General features: G+C 44.6%; 1 protein-coding gene across 1 annotated transcript; it reads left to right on the top strand.

Moving 5' to 3' along the window:
* Positions 1–335: 335 nt before the first annotated feature.
* LOC110518389 (tribbles homolog 1) lies at positions 336–19,079 on the top strand. Its single transcript, XM_036971733.1, has 2 exons — positions 336–620; positions 18,265–19,079. The coding sequence occupies exons 1-2, from the start codon at positions 337–339 to the stop codon at positions 18,737–18,739; spliced, it is 759 nt and encodes a 252-aa protein (XP_036827628.1). The 5' UTR covers position 336; the 3' UTR covers positions 18,740–19,079.
* Positions 19,080–19,507: the final 428 nt, after the last annotated feature.

The following is a 19,507-nucleotide window of genomic DNA, read 5'->3' as shown; positions in this document are numbered from 1 at the left end:
ACCTTGGTCACAGATGAGATTAAAGCCAGGTGTAGTTTGGGAGACCTGCGACCCCTAATTTTAACACATTAAATAACTGTCTCATTTTATCATTGGTGTAAATCCACTTTCTCCACCCCTTGGGGGCATAACTCTCATAAATAAGCAGAGCCCACACTGATAGCCTACAGGTTTAAATACTAAACATTTGAAATCAGTTGTTTTCAATGGATTGGATTTGTTAGACTATTATAATACGTATTGACTCACACCAATGAGGCCAAACTCTAAGCTAATACATCTGAATCCACCCTGATAGATCCCCGTCTCCTCTCTCTGTTCTCACAGGTGTTTGACATGGGTCTGTACCAGGAGAAGATCCGGGCCTACCGCATCCTGCCGATCCACAGGAACATCAGCTGTATCCGAGACATTGTCCTAGGGGAGCGTTGGGCATACGTCTTCCTAGAGAAGGACCACGGGGACATGCACACCTTCGTTAAGAGCTGCAAGCGTTTGGACGAGGAGCGGGCGGCACAGCTCTTTCACCAGGTGGCGTCGGCCGTGTCACACTGTCACCAGCATGGCGTCGTATTAGGAGACCTGAAGCTACGCAAGTTTGTCTTCTCCAACAGGAAAAGGTAGAGAGAGACTTGAGATGACACGTGTACCGTTTTCACACAATATCCTGTCAACCCAACCCGTACCAAGCTGGGTCAGATATTGCCTTTCTTTTGACCACACTGTTTCTGCACTTACGGTGGATATGTAACCAGGCCAGCACAACATAGCTTGGCTCAGCTCGACTCGGCTCGACTCAGCTTGGCTTAGCTATGTAGCACTGAAAGGGCCCTTGATTGATGTCATTGAGATTTTTGTAGAGACACGCAGTATACGCAGCAAGACAGGGTGAGCGGAGGAGCAGGGGATAATTGATGCAATATAAGGGGTTGTACATGCTTTTGAAAGTCTTATAATGGATTATAATTGTAGAAATCTCTTGTGGACAGATTCACATGTAAACAGTGAGAATCTGTCAAGACTGTAGAATTATGTGATTGTGATCAGCAGTAGTTTCTGGTTTGGCTTTTCTTCATTGAATATTTCGATGAATCAGGATTAGGCGAAAGTGGTCCTTAAACGGGGGCAGTGATATCAAGCCCTGTGCGCAGTAGTTATTGTACTCCTGAGCGAACACTGTAGGTGTAAAGTAGTATGAATGATACAGCTGGCCAGTTGATAGTAAAGTAGTATGAATGATACAGCTGGCCAGTTGATAGTAAAGTAGTATGAATGATACAGCTGGCCAGTTGATAGTAAAGTAGTATGAATGATACAGCTGGCCAGTTGATAGTAAAGTAGTATGAATGATACAGCTGGCCAGTTGATAGTAAAGTAGTATGAATGATACAGCTGGCTGGCCAGTTGATGGTAAAGTAGTATGAATGATACAGCTGGCCAGTTGATAGTAAAGTAGTATGAATGATACAGCTGGCCAGTTGATAGTAAAGTAGTATGAATGATACAGCTGGCTGGCCAGTTGATAGTAAAGTAGTATGAATGATACAGCTGGCCAGTTGATAGTAAAGTAGTATGAATGATACAGCTGGCCAGTTGATAGTAAAGTAGTATGAATGATACGGCCGGCCAGTTGATAGTAAAGTAGTATGAATGATACGGCCGACCAGTTGATAGTAAAGTAGTATGAATGATACAGCTGGCCAGTTGATAGTAAAGTAGTATGAATGATACAGCTGGCCAGTTGATAGTAAAGTAGTATGAATGATACAGCTGGCCAGTTGATAGTAAAGTAGTATGAATGATACAGCTGGCCAGTTGATAGTAAAGTAGTATGAATGATACGGCCGGCCAGTTGATAGTAAAGTAGTATGAATGATACAGCTGGCCAGTTGATAGTAAAGTAGTATGAATGATACGGCCGGCCAGTTGATAGTAAAGTAGTATGAATGATACAGCTGGCCAGTTGATAGTAAAGTAGTATGAATGATACAGCTGGCCAGTTGATAGTAAAGTAGTATGAATGATACAGCTGGCTGGCCAGTTGATAGTAAAGTAGTATGAATGATACAGCTGGCTGGCCAGTTGATAGTAAAGTAGTATGAATGATACAGCTGGCCAGTTGATAGTAAAGTAGTATGAATGATACAGCTGGCCAGTTGATAGTAAAGTAGTATGAATGATACAGCTGGCCAGTTGATAGTAAAGTAGTATGAATGATACAGCTGGCTGGCCAGTTGATAGTAAAGTAGTATGAATAATACGGCCGGCCAGTTGATAGTAAAGTAGTATGAATGATACAGCTGGCTGGCCAGTTGATGGTAAAGTAGTATGAATGATACAGCCGGCCAGTTGATAGTAAAGTAGTATGAATGATACAGCCGGCCAGTTGATAGTAAAGTAGTATGAATGATACAGCTGGCCAGTTGATAGTAAAGTAGTATGAATGATACAGCTGGCTGGCCAGTTGATAGTAAAGTAGTATGAATGATACAGCTGGCCAGTTGATAGTAAAGTAGTATGAATGATACAGCTGGCCAGTTGATAGTAAAGTAGTATGAATGATACAGCTGGCCAGTTGATAGTAAAGTAGTATGAATGATACAGCTGGCCAGTTGATGGTAAAGTAGTATGAATGATACAGCTGGCTGGCCAGTTGATAGTAAAGTAGTATGAATGATACGGCCGGCCAGTTGATAGTAAAGTAGTATGAATGATACAGCTGGCCAATGATGGTAAAGTAGTATGAATGATACAGCTGGCCAGTTGATAGTAAAGTAGTATGAATGATACAGCTGGCCAGTTGATAGTAAAGTAGTATGAATGATACAGCTGGTCAGTTGATAGTAAAGTAGTATGAATGATACAGCTGGTCAGTTGATAGTAAAGTAGTATGAATGATACAGCTGGCCAGTTGATGGTAAAGTAGTATGAATGATACAGCTGGCCAGTTGATGGTAAAGTAGTATGAATGATACAGCTGGCCAGTTGATAGTAAAGTAGTATGAATGATACAGCTGGCCAGTTGATGGTAAAGTAGTATGAATGATACAGCTGGCCAGTTGATGGTAAAGTAGTATGAATGATACAGCTGGCCAGTTGATGGTAAAGTAGTATGAATGATACAGCTGGCCAGTTGATAGTAAAGTACTATGAATGATACAGCCGGCCAGTTGATAGTAAAGTAGTATGAATGATACAGCCGGCCAGTTGATAGTAAAGTAGTATGAATGATACAGCTGGCTGGCCAGTTGATGGTAAAGTAGTATGAATGATACAGCCGGCCAGTTGATAGTAAAGTAGTATGAATGATACAGCTGGCTGGCCAGTTGATAGTAAAGTAGTATGAATGATACAGCTGGCTGGCCAGTTGATAGTAAAGTAGTATGAATGATACAGCTGGCCAGTTGATAGTAAAGTAGTATGAATGATACAGCTGGCCAGTTGATTGTAAAGTGGTATGAATGATACAGCTGGCCAGTTGATAGTAAAGTAGTATGAATGAAACAGCTGGCCAGTTGATGGTAAAGTAGTATGAATGATACAGCTGGCTGGCCAGTTGATAGTAAAGTGGTATGAGTGATACAGCTGGCCAGTTGATAGTAAAGTAGTATGAATGATACAGCTGGCCAGTTGATAGTAAAGTAGTATGAATGATACATCTGGCTGGCCAGTTGATAGTAAAGTGGTATGAGTGATACAGCTGGCCAGTTGATAGTAAAGTAGTATGAATGATACAGCTGGCCAGTTGATAGTAAAGTAGAATGAATGATACAGCTGGCTGGCCAGTTGATAGTAAAGTAGTATGAATGATACAGCTGGCTGGCCAGTTGATAGTAAAGTAGTATGAATGATACAGCTGGCCAGTTGATAGTAAAGTAGTATGAATGATACAGCTGGCCAGTTGATGGTAAAGTAGTATGAATGATACAGCCGGCCAGTTGATAGTAAAGTGGTATAAGTGATACAGCTGGCCAGTTGATAGTAAAGTAGTATGAATGATACAGCTGGCTGGCCAGTTGATAGTAAAGTAGTATGAATGATACAGCTGGCCAGTTGATGGTAAAGTAGTATGAATGATACAGCCGGCCAGTTGATAGTAAAGTAGTATGAATGATACAGCCGGCCAGTTGATAGTAAAGTAGTATGAATAATACAGCTGGCCAGTTGATAGTAAAGTAGTATGAATGATACAGCTGGCTGGCCAGTTGATGGTAAAGTAGTATGAATGATACAGCCGGCCAGTTGATAGTAAAGTAGTATGAATGATACAGCTGGCCAGTTGATGGTAAAGTAGTATGAATGACACAGCTGGCCAGTTAATAGTAAAGTAGTATGAATGATACAGCTGGCTGGCCAGTTGATAGTAAAGTAGTATGAATGATACAGCCGGCCAGTTGATAGTAAAGTGGTATGAGTGATACAGCTGGCTGGCCAGTTGATGGTAAAGTAGTATGAATGATACAGATGGCCAGTTGATAGTAAAGTAGTATGAATGATACGGCCGGCCAGTTGATAGTAAAGTAGTATGAATGATACAGCTGGCCAGTTGATAGTAAAGTAGTATGAATGATACAGCTGGCCAGTTGATAGTAAAGTAGTATGAATGATACAGCTGGCTGGCCAGTTGATAGTAAAGTAGTATGAATGATACAGCTGGCTGGCCAGTTGATAGTAAAGTAGTATGAATGATACAGCTGGCCAGTTGATAGTAAAGTAGTATGAATGATACAGCTGGCCAGTTGATAGTAAAGTAGTATGAATGATACAGCTGGCTGGCCAGTTGATGGTAAAGTAGTATGAATAATACGGCCGGCCAGTTGATAGTAAAGTAGTATGAATGATACAGCTGGCTGGCCAGTTGATGGTAAAGTAGTATGAATGATACAGCCGGCCAGTTGATAGTAAAGTAGTATGAATGATACAGCCGGCCAGTTGATAGTAAAGTGGTATGAGTGATACAGCTGGCTGGCCAGTTGATGGTAAAGTAGTATGAATGATACAGATGGCCAGTTGATAGTAAAGTAGTATGAATGATACGGCCGGCCAGTTGATAGTAAAGTAGTATGAATGATACAGCTGGCCAGTTGATAGTAAAGTAGTATGAATGATACAGCTGGCCAGTTGATAGTAAAGTAGTATGAATGATACAGCTGGCTGGCCAGTTGATAGTAAAGTAGTATGAATGATACAGCTGGCTGGCCAGTTGATAGTAAAGTAGTATGAATGATACAGCTGGCCAGTTGATAGTAAAGTAGTATGAATGATACAGCTGGCCAGTTGATAGTAAAGTAGTATGAATGATACAGCTGGCTGGCCAGTTGATGGTAAAGTAGTATGAATAATACGGCCGGCCAGTTGATAGTAAAGTAGTATGAATGATACAGCTGGCTGGCCAGTTGATGGTAAAGTAGTATGAATGATACAGCCGGCCAGTTGATAGTAAAGTAGTATGAATGATACAGCCGGCCAGTTGATAGTAAAGTAGTATGAATGATACAGCTCGCCAGTTGATAGTAAAGTAGTATGAATGATACAGCTGGCTGGCCAGTTGATAGTAAAGTAGTATGAATAATACAGCTGGCCAGTTGATGGTAAAGTAGTATGAATGATACAGCCGGAAGGTTGATAGGAAAGTAGTATGAATGATACAGCTGGCCAGTTGATAGTAAAGTAGTATGAATGATACAGCTGGCCAGTTGATAGTAAAGTAGTATGAATGATACAGCTGGCTGGCCAGTTGATAGTAATTTGGTATGAGTGATACAGCTGGCCAGTTGATAGTAAAGTAGTATGAATGATACAGCTGGCCAGTTGATAGTAAAGTAGTATGAATGATACAGCTGGCCAGTTGATAGTAAAGTAGTATGAATGATACAGCTGGCCAGTTGATAGTAAAGTAGTATGAATGATACAGCTGGCCAGTTGATAGTAAAGTAGTATGAATGATACAGCTGGCCAGTTGATGGTAAAGTAGTATGAATGATACAGCTGGCTGGCCAGTTGATAGTAAAGTAGTATGAATGATACGGCCGGCCAGTTGATAGTAAAGTAGTATGAATGATACAGCTGGCCAGTTGATGGTAAAGTAGTATGAATGATACAGCTGGCCAGTTGATAGTAAAGTAGTATGAATGATACAGCTGGCCAGTTGATAGTAAAGTAGTATGAATGATACAGCTGGTCAGTTGATAGTAAAGTAGTATGAATGATACAGCTGGCCAGTTGATGGTAAAGTAGTATGAATGATACAGCTGGCCAGTTGATGGTAAAGTAGTATGAATGATACAGCTGGCCAGTTGATAGTAAAGTAGTATGAATGATACAGCTGGCCAGTTGATAGTAAATTAGTATGAATGATACAGCTGGCTGGCCAGTTGATAGTAAAGTAGTATGAATGATACAGCTGGCCAGTTGATGGTAAAGTAGTATGAATGATACAGCTGGCTGGCCAGTTGATAGTAAAGTACTATGAATGATACAGCCGGCCAGTTGATAGTAAAGTAGTATGAATGATACAGCCGGCCAGTTGATAGTAAAGTAGTATGAATGATACAGCTGGCTGGCCAGTTGATGGTAAAGTAGTATGAATGATACAGCTGGCTGGCCAGTTGATAGTAAAGTAGTATGAATGATACAGCTGGCCAGTTGATAGTAAAGTAGTATGAATGATACAGCTGGCCAGTTGATTGTAAAGTGGTATGAATGATACAGCTGGCCAGTTGATAGTAAAGTAGTATGAATGATACAGCTGGCCAGTTGATGGTAAAGTAGTATGAATGATACAGCCGGCCAGTTGATAGTAAAGTGGTATGAGTGATACAGCTGGCCAGTTGATAGTAAAGTAGTATGAATGATACAGCTGGCTGGCCAGTTGATAGTAAAGTAGTATGAATGATACAGCTGGCCAGTTGATGGTAAAGTAGTATGAATGATACAGCCGGCCAGTTGATAGTAAAGTAGTATGAATGATACAGCCGGCCAGTTGATAGTAAAGTAGTATGAATAATACAGCTGGCCAGTTGATAGTAAAGTAGTATGAATGATACAGCTGGCTGGCCAGTTGATAGTAAAGTAGTATGAATGATACAGCTGGCCAGTTGATGGTAAAGTAGTATGAATGACACAGCTGGCCAGTTAATAGTAAAGTAGTATGAATGATACAGCTGGCTGGCCAGTTGATAGTAAAGTAGTATGAATGATACAGCCGGCCAGTTGATAGTAAAGTGGTATGAGTGATACAGCTGGCTGGCCAGTTGATGGTAAAGTAGTATGAATGATACAGATGGCCAGTTGATAGTAAAGTAGTATGAATGATACAGCCGGCCAGTTGATAGTAAAGTAGTATGAATGATACAGCCGGCCAGTTGATAGTAAAGTAGTATGAATAATACAGCTGGCCAGTTGATAGTAAAGTAGTATGAATGATACAGCTGGCTGGCCAGTTGATGGTAAAGTAGTATGAATGATACAGCCGGCCAGTTGATAGTAAAGTAGTATGAATGATACAGCTGGCCAGTTGATGGTAAAGTAGTATGAATGACACAGCTGGCCAGTTAATAGTAAAGTAGTATGAATGATACAGCTGGCTGGCCAGTTGATGGTAAAGTAGTATGAATAATACGGCCGGCCAGTTGATAGTAAAGTAGTATGAATGATACAGCTGGCTGGCCAGTTGATAGTAAAGTAGTATGAATGATACAGCCGGCCAGTTGATAGTAAAGTAGTATGAATGATACAGCCGGCCAGTTGATAGTAAAGTGGTATGAGTGATACAGCTGGCTGGCCAGTTGATGGTAAAGTAGTATGAATGATACAGATGGCCAGTTGATAGTAAAGTAGTATGAATGATACGGCCGGCCAGTTGATAGTAAAGTAGTATGAATGATACAGCTGGCCAGTTGATAGTAAAGTAGTATGAATGATACAGCTGGCCAGTTGATAGTAAAGTAGTATGAATGATACAGCTGGCTGGCCAGTTGATAGTAAAGTAGTATGAATGATACAGCTGGCTGGCCAGTTGATAGTAAAGTAGTATGAATGATACAGCTGGCCAGTTGATAGTAAAGTAGTATGAATGATACAGCTGGCCAGTTGATAGTAAAGTAGTATGAATGATACAGCTGGCTGGCCAGTTGATGGTAAAGTAGTATGAATAATACGGCCGGCCAGTTGATAGTAAAGTAGTATGAATGATACAGCTGGCTGGCCAGTTGATGGTAAAGTAGTATGAATGATACAGCCGGCCAGTTGATAGTAAAGTAGTATGAATGATACAGCCGGCCAGTTGATAGTAAAGTAGTATGAATGATACAGCTCGCCAGTTGATAGTAAAGTAGTATGAATGATACAGCTGGCTGGCCAGTTGATAGTAAAGTAGTATGAATAATACAGCTGGCCAGTTGATGGTAAAGTAGTATGAATGATACAGCCGGAAGGTTGATAGGAAAGTAGTATGAATGATACAGCTGGCCAGTTGATAGTAAAGTAGTATGAATGATACAGCTGGCCAGTTGATAGTAAAGTAGTATGAATGATACAGCTGGCTGGCCAGTTGATAGTAAAGTGGTATGAGTGATACAGCTGGCCAGTTGATAGTAAAGTAGTATGAATGATACAGCTGGCCAGTTGATAGTAAAGTAGTATGAATGATACAGCTGGCCAGTTGATAGTAAAGTAGTATGAATGATACAGCTGGCCAGTTGATAGTAAAGTAGTATGAATGATACAGCTGGCCAGTTGATAGTAAAGTAGTATGAATGATACAGCTGGCCAGTTGATGGTAAAGTAGTATGAATGATACAGCTGGCTGGCCAGTTGATAGTAAAGTAGTATGAATGATACGGCCGGCCAGTTGATAGTAAAGTAGTATGAATGATACAGCTGGCCAGTTGATGGTAAAGTAGTATGAATGATACAGCTGGCCAGTTGATAGTAAAGTAGTATGAATGATACAGCTGGCCAGTTGATAGTAAAGTAGTATGAATGATACAGCTGGTCAGTTGATAGTAAAGTAGTATGAATGATACAGCTGGCCAGTTGATGGTAAAGTAGTATGAATGATACAGCTGGCCAGTTGATGGTAAAGTAGTATGAATGATACAGCTGGCCAGTTGATAGTAAAGTAGTATGAATGATACAGCTGGCCAGTTGATAGTAAATTAGTATGAATGATACAGCTGGCTGGCCAGTTGATAGTAAAGTAGTATGAATGATACAGCTGGCCAGTTGATGGTAAAGTAGTATGAATGATACAGCTGGCTGGCCAGTTGATAGTAAAGTACTATGAATGATACAGCCGGCCAGTTGATAGTAAAGTAGTATGAATGATACAGCCGGCCAGTTGATAGTAAAGTAGTATGAATGATACAGCTGGCTGGCCAGTTGATGGTAAAGTAGTATGAATGATACAGCTGGCTGGCCAGTTGATAGTAAAGTAGTATGAATGATACAGCTGGCCAGTTGATAGTAAAGTAGTATGAATGATACAGCTGGCCAGTTGATTGTAAAGTGGTATGAATGATACAGCTGGCCAGTTGATAGTAAAGTAGTATGAATGATACAGCTGGCCAGTTGATGGTAAAGTAGTATGAATGATACAGCCGGCCAGTTGATAGTAAAGTGGTATGAGTGATACAGCTGGCCAGTTGATAGTAAAGTAGTATGAATGATACAGCTGGCTGGCCAGTTGATAGTAAAGTAGTATGAATGATACAGCTGGCCAGTTGATGGTAAAGTAGTATGAATGATACAGCCGGCCAGTTGATAGTAAAGTAGTATGAATGATACAGCCGGCCAGTTGATAGTAAAGTAGTATGAATAATACAGCTGGCCAGTTGATAGTAAAGTAGTATGAATGATACAGCTGGCTGGCCAGTTGATAGTAAAGTAGTATGAATGATACAGCTGGCCAGTTGATGGTAAAGTAGTATGAATGACACAGCTGGCCAGTTAATAGTAAAGTAGTATGAATGATACAGCTGGCTGGCCAGTTGATAGTAAAGTAGTATGAATGATACAGCCGGCCAGTTGATAGTAAAGTGGTATGAGTGATACAGCTGGCTGGCCAGTTGATGGTAAAGTAGTATGAATGATACAGATGGCCAGTTGATAGTAAAGTAGTGTGAATGATACAGCTGGCCAGTTGATAGTAAAGTAGTATGAATGATACAGCTGGCCAGTTGATAGTAAAGTAGTATGAATGATACGGCCGGCCAGTTGATAGTAAAGTAGTATGAATGATACAGCCGGCCAGTTGATAGTAAAGTAGTATGAATGATACAGCTGGCCAGCCAACTGTATAAAACCTTCCCTTTGCCATAGCCAGTTGGCAAGCATGCAAAACAATTCCCTTTGCCAGTCAAATTTTTTAAGCGCAACTGTTGCAGTGGCTTAAATACTGGTATGGAATGGACACTGCTACGATTTTAAATAACTGTGTTGAAAACATCCTCACTGACATCGTCCATGTTGACTGCTTCATGCACGTCCCACCGGATCATGAACACGGGAGGCAGGTAGTCCCGCGGTACCTTTTGTGACTTGGGGGCAGTATTTTCATTTTTGGAAAAATAACGCTCCCGTAGTAAACGGGATATTTTGTCAGGACAAGAAGCTAGAATATGCATATAATTGACAGCCTATGATAGAAAACACTCTAAAGTTTCCAAAACTGTAAAAAATATTGTCTGTGAGTATAACAGAACTGATATTGTAGGCGAAAGCCTGAGAAAAATCCAATCCGGAAGTGACTAATCTTTTGAAAGCTCTGCGTTCCAATGCGTCCCTATTGAGCAGTGAATGGGCTATCAACCAGATTACTCTTTCTCGGTATTCCCCATGGTGTCTACAGCATTGTGACGTAGTTTTACGCATTTATGTAGAAGAATACCCGTAAGCGGCTACATTGCGCAACTGGTCACCTGATGGCTCTCAGAGTGATTCTCGCGTAAAATACAGACATTATTCCAATCGGTCCTACTGAAAAAACAATTGTCCCTGTGATAGGTGGATATATTATCAAATAGATATTTGAAAAACACCTTGAGGATTGATTATAAACAACGTTTGCCATGTTTCTGTCGATATTATGGAGCTAATTTGGAATATTTTTCGGAGTTTTCGTGACTGCAATTTCCGGGCGATTTCTCAGCCAAACGTGAAGAACAAACGGAGCTATTTCGCCAACAAAAATAATATTTTTGGAAAAAAGGAACATTGGCTTTCTAACTGGGAGTCTCGTGAGTGAAAACATCCGAAGCTCATCAAAGGTAAACAATTTAATTTGATTGCTTTTCTGATTTCCGTGACCAAGTTACCTACTTCTAGCTGGACAAAATGCTATGCTATGCTATCGATAAACTCACACAAATGCTTGTCTAGCTTTGGCTGTAAAGCATATTTTGAAAATCTGAGATGACAGGGTGATTAACAAAAGGCTAAGCTGTGTCTCAATATATTTCACTTGTGATTTTCATGAATAGGAATATTTTCTAGTAATATTTATGTCCGTTGCGTTATGCTAATTAGTGTCAGTCTATGATTATGCTCCCGCACCCGTCGGCCAGTAACCGAAAGGTCGCTGGTTTGAATCCCAGATCCGACGAGATGAAAAATCTGCCGATGTGCCCTTGAGCAAAAGGCACTTAACCCTAATTGCTCCTGTAAGTCACTCTGGATAAGAGCGTCTGCTAAATGACTAGAATGTAAAAATGTAAATTAGCGGAAGGGAGGGGTTCTTCTTCTATGGTATATTGTCGATCACACATTTTAATATGCGGGATGGGAGGGAGGGGCCAAGAGTTTCTTCATAGACTGTCTAAACCCAGAGGAGCAACATGGTGAGACTTCAGGGAACGCTTACGAAACAGAGGAGCAACATGATGAGACTTCAGGGAACGCTTATGAAACAGAGGAGCAACATGGTGAGACTTCAGGGAACACTTACGAAACAGAGGAGCAACATGGTGAGACTTCAGGGAACGCTTACGAAACAGAGGAGCATCATGGTGAGACTTCAGGGAACGCTTACGAAACAGAGGAGCAACATGGTGAGACTTCAGGGAACGCTTACGAAACAGAGGAGCAACATGGTGAGACTTCAGGTAACGCTTACGAAACAGAGGAGCAACATGGTGAGACTTCAGGGAACGCTTACGAAACAGAGGAGCAACATGATGAGACTTCAGGGAACGCTTACGAAACAAAGGAGCAACATGGTGAGACTTCAGGGAATGCTTACGAAACAGAGGAGCAACATGGTGAGACTTCAGGGAACGCTTACGAAACAGAGGAGCAACATGATGAGACTTCAGGGAACACTTACGAAACAGACCAAACAGACCAGGCCGGGGGTTTGGGATTTGACAAGTCAATGGGAGAAGGAAAACATTATATCCTTCGTTTTCTTCAAATCTAAAGGCACAACCTAGATTTGAGCGAAAGTCTTCAGTATTTGAACATGTTACTACTCCAACCTTGTGAAAGTGACAAACTGACACGTTATTTAAATTTATTTTCAACGTAAACAACTCTACAATGAAGGAGTTCCTTTGATTTGACGGCCTGCACATGCTCAGTTCGGAGCGCTATGACCTTCAGACCTGATGATGTGTTTCTACGCATAAGCTCAGCAAGCCAAAGTCGCCATGACATCACCTACAAGTGTGATGGGGGATTTCTATTGGAGAGGCAGTTTCAGTCTATCTTCATACTCTACCGTCTTTGGTTTCCTTCTGCAAGGGAGGAGACTTCAATTCCTTCCTACACAATTTCACAACACATTCCCCACAGAAGTTAAACGGGAAGAGACATATTTGTGATCATTTATTAACTGCAAGCATTTAAGTAAAGTGTTACCCAACTCTGAACCTTAGTCGAATGAGGAAGAAGACTTTGGTTTCACGGTGTAATTCGGGTTATTGGCCAAATATAATGTTTATTGTTTTTCACAGTCACCTATTCACAGTACTGTTTTCTACTACACTCAAAATTCCTTCATATCAATCAGAGTTTACTGGTAAAATGCTATTACCACCTCCTCCCCCTCCACCATTTCAGAGAGCCTCAATGTCTTCCTATAGGACACCTCCTCCCCTCCCCCGCTACAGACAGCCTCAATGTCTTCCTATAGGACACCTCCTCCCCCTCCCCCGCTACAGACAGCCTCAATGTCTTCCTATAGGACACCTCCTCCCCCTACAGACAACCTCAATGTCTTCCTATAGGACACCTCCTCCCCCTCCCCCGCTACAGACAGCCTCAATGTCTTCCTATAGGGCACCTCCTCCCCCTCCCCCGCCACAGACAGCCTCAATGTCTTCCTATAGGACACCTCCTCCCCCTACAGACAACCTCAATGTCTTCCTATAGGACACCTCCTCCCCCTACAGACAACCTCAATGTCTTCCTATAGGACACCTCCTCCCCCTCTTCCCCCTACAGACAACCTCAATGTCTTCATATAGGACACATCCTCCCCTTCCTCCCCCTACAGACAGCCTCAATGTCTTCCTATAGAACACCAACTCCCCCTCCACCGCTACAGACAGCCTCAATGTCTTCCTATAGGACACCTCCTCCCCTTACAGACAGCCTCAATGTCTTCCTATAGAACACCAACTCCCCCTACAGACAACCTCAATGTCTTCCTATAGGACACATCCTCCCCTTCCTCCCCCTACAGACAGCCTCAATGTCTTCCTATAGAACACCAACTCCCCCTCCACCGCTACAGACAGCCTCAATGTCTTCCTATAGGACACCTCCTCCCCCTACAGACAGCCTCAATGTCTTCCTATAGAACACCAACTCCCCCTCTTCCCCCTACAGACAACCTCAATGTCTTCATATAGGACACATCCTCCCCTTCCTCCCCCTACAGACAGCCTCAATGTCTTCCTATAGAACACCAACTCCCCCTCCACCGCTACAGACAGCCTCAATGTCTTCCTATAGGACACCTCCTCCCCCTACAGACAGCCTCAATGTCTTCCTATAGAACACCAACTCCCCCTACAGACAGCCTCAATGTCTTTCTATAGTACACCAACTCCCCCCTACAGACAGCCTCAATGTCTTCCTATAGGACACCTCCTCCCCCTCCACCACTACAGAGAGCCTCAATGTCTTCCTATAGGACACCTCCTCCCCCTCCCCCGCTACAGACAGCCTCAATGTCTTCCTATAGGACACCTCCTCCCCCTCCCCCGCTACAGACAGCCTCAATGTCTTCCTATAGGACACCTCCTCCCCCTACAGACAACCTCAATGTCTTCCTATAGGACACCTCCTCCCCCTACAGACAACCTCAATGTCTTCCTATAGGACACCTCCTCCCCCTCTTCCCCCTACAGACAACCTCAATGTTTTCATATAGGACACATCCTCCCCTTCCTCCCCCTACAGACAGCCTCAATGTCTTCCTATAGAACACCAACTCCCCCTACAGACAGCCTCAATGTCTTCCTATAGAACACCAACTCTCCCTCCACCGCTACAGACAGCCTCAATGTCTTCCTATAGAACACCAACTCCCCCTACAGACAGCCTCAATGTCTTCCTATAGAACACCTCCTCCCCCCTACAGACAGACTCAATGTCTTCCTATAGGACACCTCCTCCCCCTCTTCCCCCTACAGACAACCTCAATGTCTTCATATAGGACACATCCTCCCCCTCCTCCCCCCTACAGACAGCCTCAATGTCTTCCTGTAGAACACCTCCTCCCCCCTACAGACAGACTCAATGTCTTCCTGTAGAACACCTCCTCCCCCTCCTCCCCCCTACAGACAGCCTCAATGTCTTCCTATAGGACACCTCCTCCCCATCCCCCTACAGACAGCCTCAATGTCTTCCTGTAGAACACCTCCTCCCGCCTACAGACAGCCTCAATGTCTTCCTGTAGAACACCTCCTCCCCCCTACAGACAGCCTCAATGTCTTCCTGTAGAACACCTCCTCCCCTTCCTCCCCCCTACAGACAGACGCAATGTCTTCCTATAGGACACCTCCTCCCCATCCCCCTACAGACAGCCTCAATGTCTTCCTGTAGAACACCTCCTCCCCCTCCTCCCCCCTACAGACAGCCTCAATGTCTTCCTGTAGAACACCTCCCCCCCTACAGACAGCCTCAATGTCTTCCTGTAGAACACCTCCTCCCCCTACAGACAGCCTCAATGTCTTCCTGTAGAACACCTCCTCCCCCTCCTCCCCCCTACAGACAGCCTCAATGTCTTCCTGTAGAACACCTCCCCCCTACAGACAGCCTCAATGTCTTCCTGTAGAACACCTCCTCCCCCCCCCCCCCCCTACAGACAGCCTTTAATGTCTTCCTGTATAACACCTCCCCCCCTACAGACAGCCTCAATGTCTTCCTGTAGAACACCTCCTCGCCCTCCTCCCCCTACAGACAGCCTCAATGTCTTCCTGTAGAACACCTCCTCCCCCTCCTCCCCCCTACAGACAGCCTCAATGTCTTCCTGTAGAACACCTCCTCCCCTTCCTCCCCCCTACAGACAGCCTCAATGTCTTCCTGTAGAACACCTCCTCTCCCTCCTCCCCCCTACAGACAGCCTCAATGTCTTCCTTTAGAACACCTCCTCCCCTTCCTCCCCCCTACAGACAGCCTCAATGTCTTCCTGTAGAACACCTCCTCCCCCTCCCCCCCCCCTACAGACAGCCTCAATGTCTTCCTGTAGAACACCTCCTCCCCCCTACAGACAGCCGCAATGTCTTCATGTAGAACACCTCCTCCCCCTACAGACAGCCGCAATGTCTTCCTATAGGACACCTCCTCCCCATCCCCCTACAGACAGCCTCAATGTCTTCCTGTAGAACACCTCCTCCCCCTCCTCCCCCCTACAGACAGCCTCAATGTCTTCCTGTAGAACACCTCCCCCCCTACAGACAGCCTCAATGTCTTCCTGTAGAACACCTCCTCCCCCTACAGACAGCCTCAATGTCTTCCTGTAGAACACCCCCCCCCCTACAGACAGCCTCAATGTCTTCCTGTAGAACACCTCCTCCCCCCTACAGACAGCCTCAATGTCTTCCTGTAGAACACCCTCCCCCCTACAGACAGCCTCAATGTCTTCCTGTAGAACACCCTCCCCCCTACAGACAGCCTCAATGTCTTCCTGTAGAACACCTCCTCCCCCTACAGACAACCTCAATGTCTTCCTGTAGAACACCTCCTCCCCCCTACAGACAGCCTCAATGTCTTCCTGTAGAACACCCTCCCCCTACAGACAGCCTCAATGTCTTCCTGTTGAACACCTCCTTTTCCCATAGTCCTCTATTACCACCTCCTTTTCCCATAGTCCTCTATTACCACCTCCTTTTCCCATAGTCCTCTATTACCACCTCCTTTTCCCATAGTCCTCTATTACCACCTCCTTTTCCCATAGTCCTCTATTACCACCTCATTTTCCCATAGTCCTCTATTACCACCTCCTTTTCCCATAGTCCTCTATTACCACCTCCTTTTCCTATAGTCCTCTATTACCACCTCCTTTTCCTATAGTCCTCTATTACCACCTCCTTTTCCCATAGTCCTCTATTACCACCTCCTTTTCCCATAGTCCTCTATTACCACCTCCTTTTCCTATAGTCCTCTCCACTCTTAACATAACTGTTCCATGCAAAGTTTCAACAGCAACACTTCCTTCCCAGCAACCTGTGACCTTTAAAATCAAGGGCAAAGTGAATAAAGATTAAGGACCCTGAGTCTCTCTGATAGCAATATGGCTGCAAAGGGTCACTCCACTGCACTGAGGAGGGAGGGTAGGAGGGAGGGAGGCGCTCAGACAAAGTTGGAGATCATAAACCGATACTTTTTTTATATAGCCAGCCTCACACAGAGATAATTTTAGCTAGCTAGATGTTGACGTGGGTGGCTGACATAGCAACACTCCGCTTCCAGGTCAGATACATAGACACACACCAGGCAGGCAGACACACCAGACATTTGACCTAGATGACAGCTTGACCTGCCAGAGGAGAGGAGAGAGGGGAGGAGAGAGAAGGGGAGGGGGAGAGGAGAGAAGGGGAGGGGGGAGAGGAGAGAAGGGGAGGGGGAGAGGAGAGAAGGGGAGGGGGAGAGGAGAGAAGGGGAGGGGGGAGAGGAGAGAAGGGGAGGGGGAGAGGAGAGAAGGGGAGAGGAGAGAAGGGGAGGGGGGAGAGGAGAGGAGAGAAGGGGAGGGGGGAGAGGAGAGAAGGGGAGGGGGGAGAGGAGAGAAGGGGAGGGGGGAGAGAAGGGGAGGGTGAGAGGAGGGGGGGGGGGGGGAACACAAGCATTTCGCTACACCAGCAGTAAGTAACATCTGCTAAACACGTGTATGTGACCAATAAAATTTGCTTTGATGCCCTGAAGGATTTCCTAATATTTTGTGCACTCAATGTTTATAGTGCACTACTTTTGACCAGAGCCCTACAGGCCCTGTGTAGGGAATAGGGCTCCATTTGGGACACATCCCATTCAGTCTCCGATCATTAGCTTGTCCTCTCCAGACTCTGTTAAGGGACACCCCCCAACAAATAAACCCATGGACTTAAGCTCTGCTATTAATATGGCTGTAGCACAGTGAGTGAATGGGTGTTTGATTGGATGTGTCTGGCTGTGAGGTGATACTGTAGTACATCAATGTGTGTTGTCCTGTCTCTAATGACCAAAACGTGCTGTGTTGTCCTGTCTCTAATGACCAAAACGTGCTGTGTTGTCCTGTCTCTAATGACCAAAACGTGCTGTGTTGTCCTGTCTCTAATGACCAAAACGTGCTGTGTTGTCCTGTCTCTAATGACCAAAACGTGCTGTGTTGTCCTGTCTCTAATGACCAAAACGTGCTGTGTTGTCCTATCTCTAATGACCAAAACGTGCTGTGTTGTCCTGTCTCTAATGACCAAAACGTGCTGTGTTGTCCTATCTCTAATGACCAAAACGTGCTGTGTTGTCCTGTCTCTAATAACCAAACCGTGCTGTGTTGTCCTGTCTCTAATAACCAAACCATGCTGTGTTGTCTTTAGGCATGATGGTATGGTTTAGTAATTTGCCCTTCATAGAATCAGAAATATCTTCTGATTTAAAAATAAGCAAAATAAACAACCAAATGTTGATCAAATGTGCAACTCTTTCATAAACCGCTATACAAAATGTCCCCACTTGGTCTGCTTTATTGCTGTTTTCTCTCGTGAACAGATTTTTAAGGGAGTGGAGCCTCTTGCTTTGCCTCTTCCTCTCTGCTAATAACCCATGCTCTTTGTTGTCCTGTAGGACCCATGTGAAGCTGGAAGGCCTGGAGGACTGCAAGGTTCTAGAAGGAGAAGACGACTCCATGTCAGACACCCACGGCTGCCCAGCCTACGTCAGCCCAGAGATCCTGAACGGCTCCAGCTCCTACTCCGGGAAGCAGGCGGACATCTGGTCCCTAGGGGTGATGCTCTACACTATGCTGGTGGGACGCTACCCTTTCCACGACCCAGACCGAGCTACCCTCTTCTCCAAGATCCGGTGGGGCCAGTGCTGCCTTCCCGAGGGCCTCTCTCCCCGGGCCAAGTGTCTGCTGCGCTCCCTGCTGAGGAAAGAACCATGGGACAGACTGACCGCCGCCGAGGTGCTTATCCATCCGTGGTTCCACACCACCACCGCCAACATACAGGAAACAGGTGTCAGTGAACAGGAAGTGGATTGGTCGGAACAGACAGTGCCTTCCTGTGACACGGAAGAGGAGGATGATCTGTTCTGTTGATCGATGGGATGAATCACTGTGACTCACTCAACCTCTCGAGTGGAATCGGACCAAAAATATGTTCAAGGGGGATTTTTGTATTTTCTTTTGTGGCACATTTGAGAAGGTTATTTTGGTTGTATACTTTGCAGTATGTTTGCCAATCGGTTGTGCAGCCAGACTTATTGGCCATTCCTTTTGCCTCATCCCTCTCAACCATAACATTTCTTTAATTCCTCGCCAATCTAAGGGAATGTAACAGTTTTTACAGTCCCTTTCATGTTTATTAGTTACTGGAATAAGCAATTTCATATATTATGTCAAGTACAGCGTCTGGTTGCTCCTCATTACACACCACAGACCAGCAGCGTTTGGTTGCTCCTCATTACACACCACAGACCAGCAGCGTCTGGTTGCTCCTCATTACACACCACAGACCAGCAGCGTCTGGTTGCTCCTCATTACACACCACAGACCAGCAGCGTCTGGTTGCTCCTCATTACACACCACAGACCAGCAGCGTCTGGTTGCTCCTCATTACACACCACAGACCAGCAGCGTCTGGTTGCTCCTCATTACACACCACAGACCAGCAGCGTCTGGTTGCTCCTCATTACACACCACAGACCAACAGCGTCTGGTTGCTCCTCATTACACACCACAGACCAGCAGCGTCTGGTTGCTCCTCATTACACACCACAGACCAGCAGCGTTTGGTTGCTCCTCATTACACACCACAGACCAGCAGCGTTTGGTTGCTCCTCATTACACACCACAGACCAGCAGCGT

This window comes from Oncorhynchus mykiss, chromosome 32 (genome assembly GCF_013265735.2).
Source record: "Oncorhynchus mykiss isolate Arlee chromosome 32, USDA_OmykA_1.1, whole genome shotgun sequence".
Taxonomy (NCBI): Eukaryota; Metazoa; Chordata; class Actinopteri; order Salmoniformes; family Salmonidae; genus Oncorhynchus; species Oncorhynchus mykiss.
The sequence above is the reverse complement of the archived record's forward strand: the minus strand, read 5'-3'. Positions and strand labels throughout refer to the sequence as shown.

Bases quoted from the DNA above. Each gene is read 5' to 3' on its own strand.
- LOC110518389 (XM_036971733.1), top strand. From the start codon at position 337: ATGGGTCTGTACCAGGAGAAGATCCGGGCCTACCGCATCCTGCCGATC. The intron at 621-18,264 runs GTAGAGAGAGAC...GTTGTCCTGTAG, and splicing joins GTCTTCTCCAACAGGAAAAG to GACCCATGTGAAGCTGGAAG.